Source organism: Phalacrocorax carbo, chromosome 2, assembly GCF_963921805.1.
Source record: "Phalacrocorax carbo chromosome 2, bPhaCar2.1, whole genome shotgun sequence".
NCBI classification, from domain to species: domain Eukaryota; kingdom Metazoa; phylum Chordata; class Aves; order Suliformes; family Phalacrocoracidae; genus Phalacrocorax; species Phalacrocorax carbo.
In genome coordinates, this window is record NC_087514.1 from 15,158,289 (window position 1) to 15,176,097 (window position 17,809).

General features: G+C 40.7%; 1 protein-coding gene across 5 annotated transcripts in view; it reads left to right on the plus strand.

Moving 5' to 3' along the window:
- ENPP2 (ectonucleotide pyrophosphatase/phosphodiesterase 2) overlaps positions 1-17,527 on the plus strand; it is a 54,226-nt gene extending 36,699 nt beyond the window's left edge. For 4 of the 5 annotated variants that reach the window (XM_064442182.1, XM_064442184.1, XM_064442183.1 and 1 more), the window contains 11 exons: positions 714-841; positions 2,956-3,043; positions 3,191-3,278; positions 4,160-4,332; positions 4,621-4,672; positions 7,325-7,461; positions 7,951-8,086; positions 9,278-9,355; positions 11,870-12,002; positions 12,625-12,781; positions 16,906-17,527. In XM_064442182.1, the coding sequence (XP_064298252.1) occupies positions 714-841; positions 2,956-3,043; positions 3,191-3,278; positions 4,160-4,332; positions 4,621-4,672; positions 7,325-7,461; positions 7,951-8,086; positions 9,278-9,355; positions 11,870-12,002; positions 12,625-12,781; positions 16,906-17,076 (1,341 nt within the window). In that variant the 3' untranslated portion in view covers positions 17,077-17,527. The remainder of the gene's footprint in view (positions 1-713; positions 842-2,955; positions 3,044-3,190; positions 3,279-4,159; positions 4,333-4,620; positions 4,673-7,324; positions 7,462-7,950; positions 8,087-9,277; positions 9,356-11,869; positions 12,003-12,624; positions 12,782-16,905) is intronic. The other variant, XM_064442181.1, reaches the window with a different exon arrangement.
- Positions 17,528-17,809: the final 282 nt, after the last annotated feature.

The following is a 17,809-nucleotide window of genomic DNA, read 5'->3' on the forward strand; positions in this document are numbered from 1 at the left end:
TCTTTAGGAAGGAAAACCAACCATTAACATGAACAAGTGTGTTAAATGGTGCCCTTCATGAGTACAGATTAATGTTTGTCATAAATTCCACTGTTTGCTGCTGTAGTAGCTTTTCTAACCTTTTTGGGCAGTGCAGAGCCAGAATCTCCCTGACTGTCTTGACTCCCTGAATTGAGTCTATTTATTTGTTCCTTCAGAAATGGAAAGTAATCTTTTAGGGTAAATATTTTACTAGCACTTTGAAGACGCTAAAAAAGTGCATTTGATAGCCTTCAACTATAACTTTGTTTTTAATGGAAAAAAGTGTTTAAAATAAAAGCTGATTAAAAAAATCAAATTTTGTAACTAGATGGCTTTAAATATATCTGCAGGCAAAACATTTTAAGCATTCATCTTTCCTCTGAAACTTAAGCTTTGGTACAGGTAGAATAAAATGCTTCATCTGTGAGCTAAGTGTGTGTGATGTTTTGCATGATGCTTTCAAAAAGACTGTCATAAGAATAAAGCTTTACAAATACATCTTTGAATGACTCCCTGGGTCCTGGTCCTATGTACATACAGCACAGAAAGGGCCGGACCATGTACTCTAGGTGTACACTTTGTTTTCAAGGCTTCATCAATAATGACCTTAACAGTTTGATTTCTGTAGTTCAAGGTTTTACGCGCATCTAAGCTAACTGACAGCAGTGTGTTTGTAACCATTTAATTTTCAGTGTAGAAAGCCAGACCAGCACTTCAAGCCTTACTTGAAACAGCACCTGCCTAAACGCTTGCACTATGCTTACAACCGAAGAATTGAGGATGTCCATTTACTGGTGGATCGCAAATGGCATGTGGCAAGGTAAACTCTTGCTTTTGTTTCCATCCTGATTTTCAGCCTTTTTTACCTGAGGAAATGAGACACCTGGGATGCTGACAGATGGGGCAATCCCACTCCTGTATCCCGTGAGCAAGAGGAGTTTTGAACTCCTGGTGAGATTCAATTACGTTTGCTGCAGGGAGATGTGGCTCAGAACACAAAATTGTTTTAAAATTTGGGAGAAAGAGTAGTTGGATAGAGGGTAGAAACCTAGACTGGTTTCCTCAAGCAGCTGTGTGGTTTTTGACTGATTAGCTCAAGTGTGCGATCTGATAAACTCTTTTAATGAGGTGCAAGCCTATTCCAAGCAGGAAGCAGGGAATATGGGAGGAAGGAATATGTAACTACGGGATGTTAGGGAACGAGAGGCTGAGTGGATGCAAAGGGTGAATGGAATGAAAAATGGCCGTATTGGCAGAGTGGGTGAATGCATGAGAACATTTGGAAGGGTATGTCAAGGTGGCCATCAAAGTGCCGGCAGCATATTGTGTTGCAAAACAAATCCACAGAAACCCAGAATGCTTTAGCTCAAAGAAAATCCTGTTTTGGGTTGTTCTTCCCCATATGCCTCTGAATTTTCATTTATAAAATATAGGCAATTTTTAATATTCTTAGTTAGCTAAAAATTGAGCAAGGAAAACCAAGCTGGCACATATATATATAGAGTGAACAGGAGAGGAGTAGCCTTTGCTTATGAATCGTGCACTCCTTTCTGGTTTAGTATATATTCTTTTTCTTGCTTTGATCTTTTGACACATGTTGCATGTTACAGTATGAGAATGGCTGGAGCTTTATGCATAAAGACGACTCAGTAGTTCTTGGAAGATGACACAGCTTTTGGCTCATCATAGTCTGTTATGAGCTTTAAATTATAGTAGGGTTTTTTGCCCATATAGCTGCCAGGCAAACACACGGGGTGTTGTAAGTGCCTTTTGACATCTGTGCTTATCTTTCTGTGAATTACGCAAGGATCACTTTGCTGAAGCAGTGAATGAGAAACCCTAGTTGCTTTCTTGCATAACTCCACTAGCTGGCTGGCTGGTTGCCCCGTACAGTTTCTGTGGCTAGGGTTCATGTACTTTCAAAGAATCATACTCTTGAGTTTCAGGCCTATAAAAGTTTTAGTTTTAAGAATTTTACTGGAAATGATGGGATAGGCCAAGTTGATTTACATTTAGTAATTTCTTATTAATTACATCAGAATTTCTTTGGCTTATTTATTCATTAGATTTTCTGAAATCTCATTCATCATTAATTTATTTTTTAATGTAACTGTAATTCATTGTATATTCACAGCCAGGAAAATGATAGTTACACACCTGATTGCCATAACTAGTAATTTACGAGGCCAAAATCAAACTTTGGCTGAGCATCATTTTATTGCAGATGAATAAATTAACTTGTAGGATAATTGGGTCCTTTCTGTGCATTGCCTGCACATGGCCTTCATAAAACTGTAAAAAGTACTCAGGAGCAAGTTGGTAATTATAATTCCTATGACACAATACTTATTTTTCCACATATCTTGTAAAAAAAAAAATTCTAACAAGCAAATAATTGACATTCCTATGATAGAGCACTTAATTTTTAAGTTATTTATCTTCATTACAATCTTTCTCTTTTCCCTCCAGCTTTGCGTCTGCTCCCCATTTTTGTTTACTGGGTGGAAGGCAAACAGGTGAAAGCACTTTATAGCATTATATGACATTTGCAGCATTGTGACATCACAAAAGTGCTTTCTCATAAGCCTCTTTTGGCTTTTTGAGGATTGGAAGAGTATGGTTCAAAATACCTGCAGTCTGTAGGAGATGATGTGATATAAGAAAGTCTGAGAAAACAAGTAAATAGATGCTAAGGTTGTTATCAATGAGCAAGAGTTGGCCCTTAAGATTGTATAGTGTGAGCAGAGGGAGAAACACTGGGCCTGTTGGATGAGCCTACAGTCCCCACTACGCCTAGTCAAGAAAGACAAGCAAGGCACTACCTTGTAACCTCATCCCTTCTACCCCCAAAGTATATTGTTAGGTCAGCCACCATACCTACCTTTCCTACACACCATTCCTTTGAGGAAATTTTCTAATAATTTTTCAATTTAGGAAAGCTGTGGATGTTTACAAGAAGCCAACGGGAAAATGTTTCTTCCACGGAGACCATGGCTATGACAACAAGATAAACAGCATGCAGGTATGAGCAATGCAGTAACCTTTTTGGGAGGGTCATTGAAGGCAGAAGAAATTGGAGGTCTCTAAAATATAAATACTCACTGAAAACCCCTACCTTTTAATGCTTTTCTTTTGTATTCGTCTCTCTTTTTTTTTTTTTTTTTTTAAGACTGTCTTTATAGGTTATGGCCCTACATTCAAATACAAGACCAAAGTACCTCCTTTTGAAAATATTGAACTTTACAACGTCATGTGTGGTAAGCTACCTTCTTGAGAAACTGCAAGAGAAACACACTGTTTTAGCACCATGAGCTCATGCCCTGACTCCTTCCCAGTGCCCCTTCCCCAGTCCCCCTTCGCAAGAACTTACCTTTTGACCAGGAGGGCTGAAGGCACTTCTCAGAAGCCTCAGTTTGCTCTACTCTAACAACTGGCCAATAAAGGTGGTTACCAGAATTTTGTTGCGTGCAGCCTGGCAGAGGCCAAATACACACCACTACAGTATGTGGTGTCCACACTTCAGCAGTCTAGGAAGGAGGTTTCTGTTCAGAGACTGCTTCTGCACCTGCATGTCTCATGGGGCATCACTTAGTTTTTGATGGCATCTCCTGGTATGATTATGTTTCCTATGCTCCTATTGCAGCCTTGAAGCAGAATCTGGTACAGATATTCACTATGATCTTTTCTTTAATAGTGATTTTTCCAGGGTAAAAAAATCTTTCTAGAGAAGGTGTAATTCACTTATTTTCTTTTTTCAAACATGAAATACCAAAAAGGCAATAATCCCTTATCTCTAAAGCAGGTGGCTAATAACACTGTGTTGCAGGTGATTGGTGTAAAGTCTACTTATTGACAGCGCATTTGCAACGGAAACTGCAGCAGTAGTTATAAAAAAAGTGTTTTCCAGTTTTTTGATGCAAATTAACCTTCTTGTCATAAAGGCTACCATACTATTCAGACAGCATTTGCAATTTTATGATTTGGACAAAAGATTAGTATTTATATTACATTAAAAACATTCATTAACATGTCATGGGTGTAAACAGTATTGCAAATACATGGCTTAGCTCAGTAGAGATGCTTCTGCATGCACATTTGCAACCTAACCATCATTCATTTATCTTTGGTGTTTTCATAGACCTGCTTGGATTAAAGCCTGCTCCAAATAATGGCACCCACGGAAGTTTAAATCACCTGCTGAGAGTCAATGTCTATAAACCAACTGTGCCAGATGAAGTTGCTAAACCACTCTATCCTGTTGCTCTACCTTCTGCATCAGATTTTGATATAGGATGTACCTGTGATGATAAAGTAGGTGTTTAGGATCTGCTGATGCTTTCCCTACAAACGTAGTTGCCTAGTAAAGGTGCAGCCATTTTATCTATTTTGAGAGGGTTTGATCTGTAAGAATTTCCCAGGTCCTTCCTGTATAGTGTTTGTGCCCTTTTGGAACAATTATGGCTTTTTGTAAAACAGGAAATAACAAAAAAAAAAGTTTTAGTGTTTTATAGCACTAGTTTTGTTTTGCTAGATGCCTAGTAAAGCGAGATGTCAGAATGCTCCAGTGATCCTAATCTTGTTCCTTTTTCTATTCTTGAGAAGAACAAGTTGGATGAACTCAACAAGCGCTTTCATGTCAAGGGAACAGAAGGTAAGAGCCTGGTGCCTTAGTTAATAACAGTTATTTTGGGGTTTTTTTGCAAGTTAGTTTGCCTCATTGATACAAGGCAAACTCCTGCTTTGGTTTAGTTAATGCATAGCAAACAGTCTCTTCAAAGTAACTGTCAAAATAGCATATAGACGTACATGAGATACTTGGGGAAGACTAAGCACTGCTCATGTGAGGAAGTGCACACTATCTTTTGCTGTAGCCAGGACCAAAGTATCATTCAAAGTGATAGGAGTTTTAGCACTTCCTTTCCATCACTGTTAAGAAGTTTAATCTCCACTGTGGAAGCAGAGAGATGAAGAAAGGAGAGGGAGCATGAGGCAGTGCTCCACTCAACCACAAGTGATAAATGGGGTAGAAGCCAGACTCTATCTGCACACCATGTCTAACAAGTATTGTTCAGGCTTAGGTTTCACCAGGCCAGTGTTAGAAAGGATGGTACTGCTGCTCTGACAATCCCTAACTGGGTCTTTAATGCTTGGGTTTTAGGGTGCAGGTTATCCACTGAAACAAGTGCAGGAGTGCTTTGCTGGTTCAGCGATGCTTAGATCAATTCTGTCCCTCATTAACATTCAAGTCAATGTTACTCCCAGGAGAAAGCATCCTCTGCTCTCCTGGACACTCGTTCCTGCACCCTCCCTACTGTATGCCAGCGCTGAGTTCTGTGTGGCTGTGGTCCGGGTTAAAACGTAGCAATAGGACCAGAGGGGAGGGGATGGGAACTGCTTTTCTGAGCAGCAATACTGACTGAAAGCACAGCAAAGCAGAGCTTTCCTTCTCACAGCTGTGATCAGGTTCAGTATAACAGTTCACAGTATTCCCCTCACCATAACGGCTGTCCAAATCAGCAAATTCTGAAGTTTTGAGTTTAAATATGTTGTGGAGACAGTTGTGAAGTCTCCTTCCCTGGAGACATTCAAAACCCACCTGGACGCGTTCCTGTGCCCCCTGCTCTGGGTGTGCTGCTCAAGCAGGGGGGTTGGACAAGATCATCTCCAGAGGTCCCTTCCAAGCCCTGCCACTCTGTGATTCTGTGACATGGACTTTTGACATACTTCAAATTGTATTGCTCAGATGACTAAGGAGATTTTTTTTAAATTCCCTTGTGAAGATAATTCTGCAGTTTTTCCTGTTGTGAACAGGCAATGCCCCCTATCCTGTAATTTCTAGAGGTGAAATTATTCCTTTTCTTTGTGAGTTAAATTGCCTTTCTGCAGTTTTCGTCTTGTTAAACTGATTTTTTCAATTAGTGAAGAGCTACTCTGTGCTGTGGCAATTTCTGGAATGAGGAAAAAACACCCTCAACACTATGCTCCTAGATATCTCAACATCTTTGTTTTGGCTTATGGCTTTGATGATTCTTCAGTAGTATAAAAACAGTATTTTGATGTGTTTTAAGATATAAGGATTTAAACCAATTTCACTTGCTCATTTCTAAGTTGTCTGTGGAATGATGTGTCCCTTATTTAAACAACAAGGACTTCTGCTATGTGCAAGTTATTTTGTTGTATTTTATGACAGGCTGTAGCACCTGTTCAGGGATCTTCCTGCATTTAGTTAGTAATTCCCTTCTCTTGCATGGTGCACCAGGGATACTTAGCTAAGGTTGTTATTCACATGCAGAAGAAATTGATTCCTGCAGCTTCTCTTGAACAAAGCAATTTTATCATCTTTGTCCTTAGACAAGGCTTTTTCTACTTTTCTTTCTTGTGTCCTATTAAAATATCCTCTATTTGGACACAAACACTAATAAAACATGCCCTTTTCTTTCAGGTTAAATGCCCTTCTGTGAACTGTGTTAGGCTGCTTTCCTTGTGTCTATGTTTTGATTTCCAAAAGCGAGTCAAACCTGTTTGCCAAATGGCTATCAAAATCAATAAACTGTGCAGCACAATGCAAGATTAGCCAGGAAGTTTATTTTTCATGTCTTTCAATGATGTTTTTGTCTTTTTATAAGCAAGCTTATCAGAGGGACCTAGTGATGTTTAACCATAACATATCAACAAGACAGAAGAAACACAAGTTTTGCAGAGTTGGAGGTGTCTTTTTTTTTTAGCCAAAGTTAGGACAAGGGTTTTTTGTTTGTTAGTTTTCCGTGATATTACTGACAGAAAACAGCACATCAGTCTTCAAAACACCATCTGGTTTAGCCAAGTGGAAAAAACCACTCTTCTAATGAGTGAGCACCTTTGCCTCCCTTTTGTGAGGGACTTTACAAAAAACATAGGAAGGAGAGAAAATCTGGAGAAAAGTGGCAGGAGTGATAAGGTAGGGGTAGATTTAAAGGTACAATAAATTGCTTTTCACCTCATGTGTGACTGAAATGTGGACACAAAGATCCTTGTGGAGTCTCCCGTGTTTGGAGAAACACCCACTCCATGCTATGACACCAAAAAGATTTCAAGAGCAGATGGGACTTTTAACCTAAAGGTGGGTTGAGAGCCTGGAAGGGGGATCACAACCAAAAACACTGAAGAACTGCTCTCTGTTACAAGATTTCCTTAGCAGTTATTCAGGGTCAGTATCCCATTAAGGATCGCTGTAAAATCATCATGAGTTGGAAAGCCTACCCCCCTTTTTTAATACTTAAGGCTTTCAATAATAAATCTAAATGTAATTTCTTCTGATCTCTAGAGAAGCACCTCTTATATGGGCGCCCCGCAGTACTGTACCGCACAAAATACAACATCTTGCATCACCATGACTTTGAAAGTGGCTACAGCGAAACATTCCTGATGCCTCTCTGGACATCTTACACTGTTTCCAAACAGGTCAGTGCTGTCTTTGGTCTTGGAAATTGCTTTAAAAATCCTGGGGAAACCTGTTTGGTACCTTTATTCTTGAAGTCCTAAAACTAAGCCTTCCCTAAGTAGAGTTTCCCACCAGAAACTATGTCAAGTACCATTGAAAGGATTGCAAAAATCCATTTTTTTTCCTTCATGAGAAAAGAGTTTTAAGGCAGAAGAGCTGTATTTTTCTGTTCCTGTTTTCATTTTCTTTCTAAGTTTTGCTTGATGGGAGTTTGTTGTATGGTGATAGCATAATCAGCTACTTCATTTGAATTATTTCCCATGGTGACTTTGCCTGAAGGAGGGGCTCTGCGGCAGGTACAGGAGCAGGACTCGGTTGTACAGCTGGGTAGTTCATTTTACTCCAAACAAGGTGTTCTGTCTAATGTCAACTCTATGAAATTGTTTTCTTTTGGCTATAAATGCTAGAATTACCTTTCTTGTCATTTCTGTGTTTGTTCCTCAATGCAGGCAGAGGTATCAGGTGTCCCAGAGCACCTGGCCAGCTGTGTGAGGCCTGACCTCCGCATTTCTCCAGGAAACAGCCAGAGCTGCACAGCCTACAGAGGCGACAAACAGCTCTCCTATGGCTTCCTTTTCCCTCCCCGTAAGTTCAAATAGCTTTTTAATACCTAGAGGTTTTGTAAATTTCTTTTTTGTTAAGGAAAACCTTAGGTATGAAAAACCTTCCCATCAGATACAAACAGACTAAGGGTTTTGGTCTTTTTTAGGCTGTTGGGAAAGAATATATGTAGGAATGTTTTAATTTCCCCACTCTGGGGTGATTTCTTCCTCTGTGATGTCTTCTCAGAGGAGCTGCTTCTGCACTGGTGTCATATATGGGGCTAAATGGGATAGATACATTATTTTTCCTGCACTTGCTGAGGACCAAGGATCCTATGCCACAAGTTGCCATCACACTGTGGTCCCTCAACTCTGCAAGAGATGCTCCAAACTGGTGCCCAGCTTCATGTACCAAAAGTGAAGTGTTGCAGTTTAGTTAATAAAAATAAAGGTGAACAAAGAATTGGACAGAGGAGTACGAGCTAGAAGACAGTCTCCAAAAGCTGGCCCTTAAAAGTCAGTGGATAGATACCAGATTATATGAACTAGGAATCCAGTCAGAGTTTTTAGTTTTTATTCAAACAGCAGAGAAATAAACATATATTTAATTTATAAATCCATACTAGACTTTTGCATATTGTAAAAATTTCTACCATCCTGTAGAAACAGTGCTGGTAGGAAACCTGTGTAAACGAGTGTCCTGGATTCTGCTGTTGCAGTTACATTGGTGCAGTCTTGGAGCAACGATCTTCTGGGATTAGCAAATGTTCGAGGGGCACAACTGCCTCACAGCTGTGAACTTCATTGCTCTGCCTTCCTCACTTCATGGATGAAATAATTTATGGTGGATTTCAGACATGAAATTACTGGTGCAGAAGCTTGCTCAGAACTAGAAGATAATCCTGCACTCCTCTCCTTGGAAATTGCCTCTTTGTAAAAGCCTGCAGAGCAGCTCTCTGACTTTTGATACTGCAAAAATATGAGAGCTATGAAAATACTTTGAAATGGTTGACAGTTGAAGCAAAGAAAAAATCCTTACTCTTCATGCCCAGCTGTCGCCTTAAAGAATAATTTTATACATTTAATGTGTACTTCTGAATATAGCATTCAGATTGCTGTTTAGATGACAATATTCCCCTTGGCTGATCTCTGAAGACATTTTTCAAAATATTTTTATGTTCCTTGAATTTCTGATCCTTCATCTTATTAATATTTTTCTGATCTATTTTTTCAGAATTAAGTTCTTCTGCAGAAGCAAAATATGATGCTTTTCTAATAACAAATATCATTCCAATGTATCCTGCCTTCAAAAGTAAGTGCCTTTTCCATGGCTTTACTTCTCTTTCCCAACATTTTATTTTTCTGATGATACATGTGTTGGACTGTGGAATGGATTGGCGGGAGAAATTTAGGATGTAAAGTTCAGCTACCTGTAGCCAGCAGATAATGCGTGTGGGTACCTGTATAGTTGTAGGTATGGGCAGGCAAAATACCACAAGAAAGGTTTAAGCTTTCAGAAGGGTTTATTTTCCTTGGTGCTGTGCTGAGATAAGAGCACAGATGTGCTGTAGTTTAGCAATTTTGCTTCATGCTACAGTAATTCAGTCTGTGCATGACCATTCAGAATTTCTTGTCTGTAGCCCAAGCTAGTGCAGAATGTACATGGGCAACATGTTTTTACGTCTCCACTGGAGCTGCCTGGGAGCGTACACAAGCCTGGGAGTGTGTACTTAGCATGTTGTTGTAGTTCAAGGACAAGTGATTATTTTTTATTTTCTATTCATGCCCTTAGAGGGAGACCAAACATATTTATTACCTATAAAGAAAAAGGAAAAGGAAACCAATTCATGGAAAATGAGGAATAATTTAAACCTGGCTGAAACGTTCAGCACTGCAGGGATATAATATTAACATTTCTTTTGTCTGCACATCCATTTTCTCTCTAGTTTTGCCAAGAGGTAGGAAAACCATCAGACTATTCTGGTGGCATTTTTGGCTTGGCAGGAATTGAGAAGCCTTGGAAGAATCTCAAGAGCCTGTTCTTGTGTGATTTCCAATTCAGATTTTAGGCCAGAGAGGTTTGGATAAACATCAAAGCCTATGGGAGGCTTTTTCTTTTTAACCAGAAAAGAGTGTTTTTAACTGAAAAACCTCTGAGTAGGAACGAGTGGTGATGTTTGCTGGAAATTTGAGCAAAGGCACTTAACTGATTACAGAGTGTAAGATTATTGGGGATTTCCCACTCTCAAATCACTTCATAAAAATGCTCTTTATGTTAATGTTAGTCTAAGAAAATTAGCTGAGATGTTAATCACAAGAGAACAGTCTACCACCAGCAGCTCATTTTGTCTAGCGGGTGAAGGATTCCCTGAGAACAAATGCTGGAATTAATATCTTTCCTGGGGAGTTACGAACCACTACATGTGTGTGGGTTGCAATGTAGAGGGTCGATTATAAGCTCATTATCCAGAGCTTTTTCTCTAGCAGGAAAAATACAGGTGGCAGTTTTATGCTATGCTGGCTTTGGTGGCAGTGCTGGCTGCAGAGGCCCCCTTGTCTGCTTTGTTTTTTTAATTCACTGTCCCATCCTCCCAGGCAATAATTCTATATCCATCTTTTCTGTATTGAGTCTGGCTTAAGCAGTTCCCACTTTGCTGGAGCTGCAGGATGATGCCCCTGGGCTGGCCCCCTATTGCACTGGCATTGCTGTCTATGTGGCTGCAGTGAGAACCCAAGTGAGGAACTGATTCAGCCGGAAAACTCAAGGGGAGGGGGGAAAGTTTTCCTCTTTGGGCTATTTTTACTGTTAAGGCGGCTGCACTGGGGGAGCGAGCAGTTGGAGGTGGTACTGCCAAGTGGTTACCACGGCTGAGGTTCTTGTTGGACCATTGCTTGTGGGACTCTCTGCGTCAGCCCGAGCAGGGAGTTCATGTGGCACTGAGCAGTCTTAGGACAAGACGTTCTGGAGAACTTGCTGAGCCTGGTGTTGCCATCTCCACCGGGGAACCATGGACTTAACAAGCTGAGCTGGCAAGAGAAATGTTAAACTTCTACGAGTTTGAGATGCTTTGTTTACACACACTTCTGTTATTGTTAAAATAAAAAGGAAAACATAAGGGGAAAATTATGCAACTGGAAATTCCAGTGTGTTTCCCATCTCTGCAAGCATCTTAACTTGTTAAGGTTGAGGAGGGTGTGGTAGGAGAAAGGCTATCATGCACTTCCCAAAAGTTGCTGTAATGAGATGCCATGCCATAATTTGGTCATCCTTGACAGCACCTAATTGAAAGTTAGACATTTTGTATCCAAGGAGGATTTAACTGTAAGAATATGACCTTTGTATGTCCATTTCTTTTAAAATGCTTCTGTTTTGCTTTAAATCATGGTGCTGTTTCTTTTCTAGAATTAAAATAAAACTTAGCACCATTCCCTGTAACTAGATAAGAAAGACAAAGGAAGTGTTCACAGGAACATCAAAAGCGTGTGAATAGCTGTTTCTACTGCTTGGTGAAGGAACAGCAAGCTCTCTGTGCAATGTCTATAGCAATGCCAGCCCGGGAGTGGTACCCTGCATTTCCTTTATCGCTGGTTTGGGGGAAAAAATCAACAGAGAACAAAGAAGTCTGAATAGGCTTTACTGACCAAACTGAATGAAGCTGCAGTAAATCTGTAATGCTTAGTCTTTGATTTCCCCTGCCATTGTGTGAATGATGTTGACTGGATTTTTATTTTCAGGAAAAGAAAATCATTTATAATTTCAACATGTGTTGGCTTATCCAAATTTTGGCATATTTTATTTGTTTCGTTTTGGTTTTTCCCCCCGTAGAGGTATGGAACTATTTCCAAAGGGTTTTGGTGAAGAGATATGCCACTGAACGAAATGGAGTCAATGTTATAAGTGGGCCGATCTTTGACTACGACTATGATGGTTTACATGACACTCCTGACAAAATAAAGCAGTAAGAGTTTGTCTTTAAATTGGTTTGTTGTTGCTTCTCTTAAGGGTGCCTTTATCTTAAACAATTCATTATCTGCACATCATTAGATTTTGGGGAGGAGGTATAATTTTCTAGCTCTTTGTAAAATTATTTTTCATCAGGACTGAGTGTTCCTGTAGGTAGGACAGTGGTAAAAATAAGAAAATGGCAATTCAGCAGGTAACTGTTCACCTTAACTTTGAAATTAAGTGTTCATTCATCCTTGAGATGAAGCCAAATTATGTTCCAAATAATCTGTGTTCTCTAAAATTCTCCAGAACTTAAGAGTTGGCAGCTGGACACCAGAGCAAATGGTAGCAGTGCTATTGAGTTAGATACGCAAGTCTTTTGTTAAGGCAGTAATGCTTTCTCTCTCTGTCCTTGAACCGAAGAAGCCTTTCTGCACTGGTGTGTGGTATTTCTATAACACAGTATCAAAACATTAACTAATTGAATGCTCATTTTCAGTCAGTCTCTAGGAATCAAACACATCTCAACAATGTGTGTGTCCTCACATGTAGGGGAGGAAACTCCATGCTGTTTGTGTAACCTTCTTCCTAACAGGTTTATACTTTGTGGATAAATGTTTGCTTCATTCCCCCAGGTTTGTGGAAGGCAGTGCCATCCCTATTCCTACTCATTACTACACCATCATAACCAGCTGCTTAGATTTCACTCAGCCAGCCGACAAGTGTGATGGACCACTCTCCGTTCTCTCCTACATCCTTCCCCACCGGCCTGACAATGATGAGAGCTGCAATGTAAGTTCTGCTGTGCTACCATAGCCCCATGGTATATATATTCCTGGGACATGTAAAACCCCGTTACAGTTCGATACTGGTGCTCACTGATGTCTTGAATGAAAGCACAGAGTAGGACTCCTAAGTGTCATGTTCAACTCATTAGACAAAAGTGATCCTCCATGATATCAGAGAAAATATGGAACTATTACTGCAACTAAAACTGTCTGGAAGAGCTGACATACAGTAGGTGGGCAGTAAACAACCTGTGGGCTTCTGTGTTTTGGCAGACACTGCCAGTGTAACCTCAGAGCAGATTGGGGGGAGGCTGTGTGTGTAGACGTATTGTGCTGGCAGCCAGCCTGATGTTTTTATTGAGGTCTGTTTCCATATGCAGGTACAATATAGTCTGTCTGCTATGGCAGTCTGGGTGTGTCAGACAGCATGATTACATCCAACCCACACAGTATTAAAACTATATGCTAAAACCTGCCGAGGGTAAAGTGCCAGCTCTTGTTTCCAGAACATGTCTTGATTCAAGGGAAAAGTTTAGACTCTCATTACCAGAGGTGACCAGACACCCTCCTGGTTCCTTTCCTCCCTGTCTTTAGGATGCAGGATCCTATAGTGTAAGAATCTTGGTGAAATACAAAGGCTTCGGTCTGGTCAGCACTGCAGAAAGTAACACGCACGCTCAGCAGCTGATCGTGCATCAGGAGAGCGGTTGGGTCCCCGTGGGCTCTGGCGCTCTGCAAGGACAGCAGTCCTCCCAGGCAGCTGTATTTAGACTTGTCCTTCCGCCTGAACTTGTTCTCCCATTACACAGCTGTGCGGATTCCTGCACACAGACACTTCACTATAGGCTGCCAGGAGACCGTTTCCTGAATGAACGCATTAATGTTATGAATTTTGTATTGGCACAAAAAGTTAAGACTCCTGTTCCAGCTACAGGCAGAAATAGTCATTCCAACTCTGTACACAATTCACCTGGAACACTGTCTCTTTCTCATTCATCAAACATCGCCTGCTTTCAGGTCCCTCTTTTTAAAACCACGCTTTTGGAGCAGTATCCCTCCCTCTTGAGCAGGTCTGGCTTCCCCCTGTTTAGACTCTTAACTGCTTTGGGCAGAGATGCCTTCCACCAGAAGTCTTGGAAAGTCCTACATATATTTCATCGTGGTATTTCTCTGGACTGCTTTCCTCTGAATCAAGGTCCAGTGGTGATCTGGAAGTTACTAATCTGGCAGTTATTAGTGCCTCTGTCCTAGTATCTCTGCCCATATGTAATTTTATGACAAAGTAAATTTTTTTCCTTCCTATGCTGTGTGTCATGGTTGCCTTCAACTGCTGACATCTTTTTTGATGAACTATTTAGAATAATGGCATCTCTTATTCTTTGACTTCTTATATTCCAACCCAGGCTTCTTTTCTTTGTAGGTCATGCTATTTATGGTGCATGTATTTACAGTTCTGGGAGGAACTTACTACAAGGTCATTAGCAGATATTGGTTTATGCTTTTTACATAGCAAAGAACCACTCCAAAAATATTTAAATGTAGACGTTGAATGAAAATACAGTAAGGCAAAATTTTGCCATTCAAATACTGTGTCAGTCTTACTTTTGCATGTGGTGTTTCATCCAATTTGTTCAAAGAACTGATTATGTAAAACCTCACATGCTTCGTGAATTAAATGCATGGGATAATATAAGAATTTTTCCTTAACCTCTCCACAGCTTCCTTTTAAGATCTGAAGAAATATTAGCTTTACCCCCTGCTTTGCTCTTGTTGCACATACTTTCTCTCTCTTCACATAGCCATTGGAGAACACCACTACTCTTCTCATTTGAATTTGTTCCATTTCCAAACTGTGTTTATTCATGGTGAGGTTATACCCATTTATTCTTGTGTCAACATTTTCCTATGGCTTAAATAGTCCTTCACTGGACTTCAGGATTTGCCCTAGTGATGATTTATGGTGATTCTCAAGGCATATACTTCTCTATTCATGGGAGACACAGGATCTTTTTTGCCCATCTTATAAGAGGATGAGCAGTTTGGTAGCCTTCCTATGCATCTGTTCCAGTTTATTTTTTTTTTCTGGAACATGAATAAGATAAAGTACTCCAGCTGAGCTCTCAAAATGAAAATGGTTTTCCTTCCACTGGACACAACTCCTCTGACACTGTCTAGGATTTGCTTTTTCCATAGCTGTGCTGTAATGGTGGCTTACGATTGTGCATAACTAGTATACCCAGCTCCTTCTCTTCTATCTGCCGATTCACCTGAGAAGCTCCCATCTTAGCAGAAATTTTTGCCATCAGTGTGGAAGGGAAAAACTAAAACCTGGACCAGTTGATTGATTTTCTGGGGTGATGCAAATGCTGTCTTACTGGACTTGGTTTAAAACAAACCTCACAGTCCTGTGATTTATTCATATTGCAGATCTTTTGCAGATTCTTAGGAGTCCTCATTGTATTAAAAAAGTGAGCTTTGTAGCATTGGGACTTCCCTTTGAGTTCTGTAAAATGCAGATTTACTGCTCAGAAGGAAGGCTTGAAGACAACAAAAGTGTCACAGTGATTGCATTTGCAGTAATGACCCTGTTGAGGCCCGTTCGCAGGCTACCAACCTGATCACCAGGCTGAAGGCTGAGCAGGGGGCTTCCTGCAGCCGTGTGCTGCCAGGTGGCGTTCCTGGAGCGTGACACCTCAGACGAAGTGGAGCAAGCAGCACATGCTCCCATCTTTTCCCTCTTAAGCTGCATCTCTCTCTTCATGTTCCAGACCTGGTTTTGGACCTCAGGTTGCTAGCGAGATGGAGAGGAAAGTTGGTTTGGAGCTGAAAAGCTTCATAACAGACAAGTGCTGACTGGGTCATGGACGTTTACTTTAGAGCAGCCAGCTGTGACCTAGCTGGTACTTCATGTCCTCTCTGTGCAAATGATCACGCTCACCCTCCTGGCCTTTGCGGGGTGACCCACAGCCTGGTCTGTGGCACATCTACTCCAGGATCTGACATTGTTGAAACTTAGTCTTGAAAGGTGAAATGGTCACTTTATAGGAGGACCTGGCTGAAACAGTCAGAAAGGGGCTCATTTTCAAGAGTAAGCCCAGAAACATAGTTTTATCAGCAAGATTCCCAAGACACATGGGGTCCAAATGTCCAGAGGCACAACCGTCCTTTCCTAACTTGCTTCCTGGACTGCAGTGTAGACATACCAGCCTGAGAGGCAAAGGGGGAAAAGTCCTGTTTGCTCAGCCCTTTTCCCACGTCTGCTCCCTGCCGTGCAGTCCCCAGGGCTGGCTGCAATGCTCATGGGACATGTCACTGGACCGGTTAACGCACTCAAACAGCCACTAACTGCAGTGTTTTGCAGGGCTGATTTTCCGATGTGTTAGTGAGTTACACTAGTTTGTGGATGGCTCCAGTAAACGCTGGAGCTGGCACAAGGCATGCAGCAGGAATAGTCCCCTAAGGGAGATTACGCCCATGCAACCTGACCGTGATCACTCTGGCAGCATCACCTTCGTGATGTGGTTTTTTTGTATTGGGAAGTGTTTAATGAGTGTCTTTTTTCTACCAGTGAATAATATGTGTGTTCTAATAACTGGATTTTACAGGTACCAACATAAACCATAGTCCCAGCTGTGTAATGAATCGTAATGGTCTCCTAACAGTAAAGTGGAAAGATTAAAATAATATTGTGTTAGATGAAGTGCTGGTCAAACAACAATAACATGTAGGAGTAGGGTTCAAAGCTAAACAGCCTAGAGTTTGGGCTTTGGTAATACACAACTGATTAATATGGAGCTCTTTCTGCGAGATAAAAAAAATATGTGGTGACTGACGGATCTTCTAAAAGCATAGGGTTGTTCTTAAACACCTGCAACATGGGGCCAGCTTTTCCCAGATGACTATGGTCACTGTCTGAAGCCCACCCTAAAATGGGTCCCAAAATAAAACTGTAGGAATCATCTTGCATGTGAAGATTCAAATCTGTTTTCTTGGAATTTGTTTACTTCAGTCATTCTTGAATAAGGTACAGAGATTGTTCAAATGGACCCAATTTTCAGAAAAGTTGCGCTTTCTTTCAGAGCTGACTTTTGACATGGCATGTTATGAAAACTTTTTGTTACATTTCAGAGCTTGGAGGATGAATCAAAGTGGGTTGAAGATCTTCTTAAGATGCACACTGCACGTGTGCGTGACATTGAACAGCTCACAAGCTTGGACTTCTTCCGAAAGACCAGTCGCAGCTACACAGAAATCCTCTCCCTAAAGACATACCTGCATACGTTTGAAAGTGAAATTTAGCTTTCTAACCTTACTCAGTGCATCCTTTTCTCAACTGGTGTATATTTTTATATTGTTTTTATATTTATTAATTTGAAACCAGGACATTAAAAATATTAGTATTTTAATCCTGTATCAAATCTTAAATATTAAACCCTTGTGTCATTTGTTTTGTTTCTCTAATGTTTAATATAGGTATGTCTCTTGGTTTATTTAGTAGCGCTTGTAATACTGCAGCTTGAGTCCTTACTCCAAGCTTTTAAGTGGTGCTGCAAGATTTGATATGTGCGTCAAGGAAATATTAATTTCCCATGCTCCTTTACCACACTTGTAGTCCTGTACTGTGTATCAAAATACTGAACATGTAAAATTACATTCATTTACTGTTAACTATGTGACAGACATATTTAAACCCTATTTAACCCTATAGACAAATAGCATCTTAAATATAATAAACCACACATTCAGTTTTTTTAATGTGTTTTGATTTCCTTTCACAGGGACATTCAGAGGGACTTGTGGGCAGCTGAGTGCTGCCAGATTGCCCTCATTCACTGGGCAAAGCTGTTCTCAAGAGCTTAGGTTTGCTGATAGGAGGACTGCCAGGAGGCCAGGTGCCCTGCTGTGGTACTCAGCAGTGAGACCATAAGCCAGACACCCATAGGAGTCACTACTGGTTAGGTTTTGCCATAGAGGCAAAGCTGTGAGAGGAGGTTGGTTGGTGTCATAAGCTACCAAGGGTACCCCACGCTTG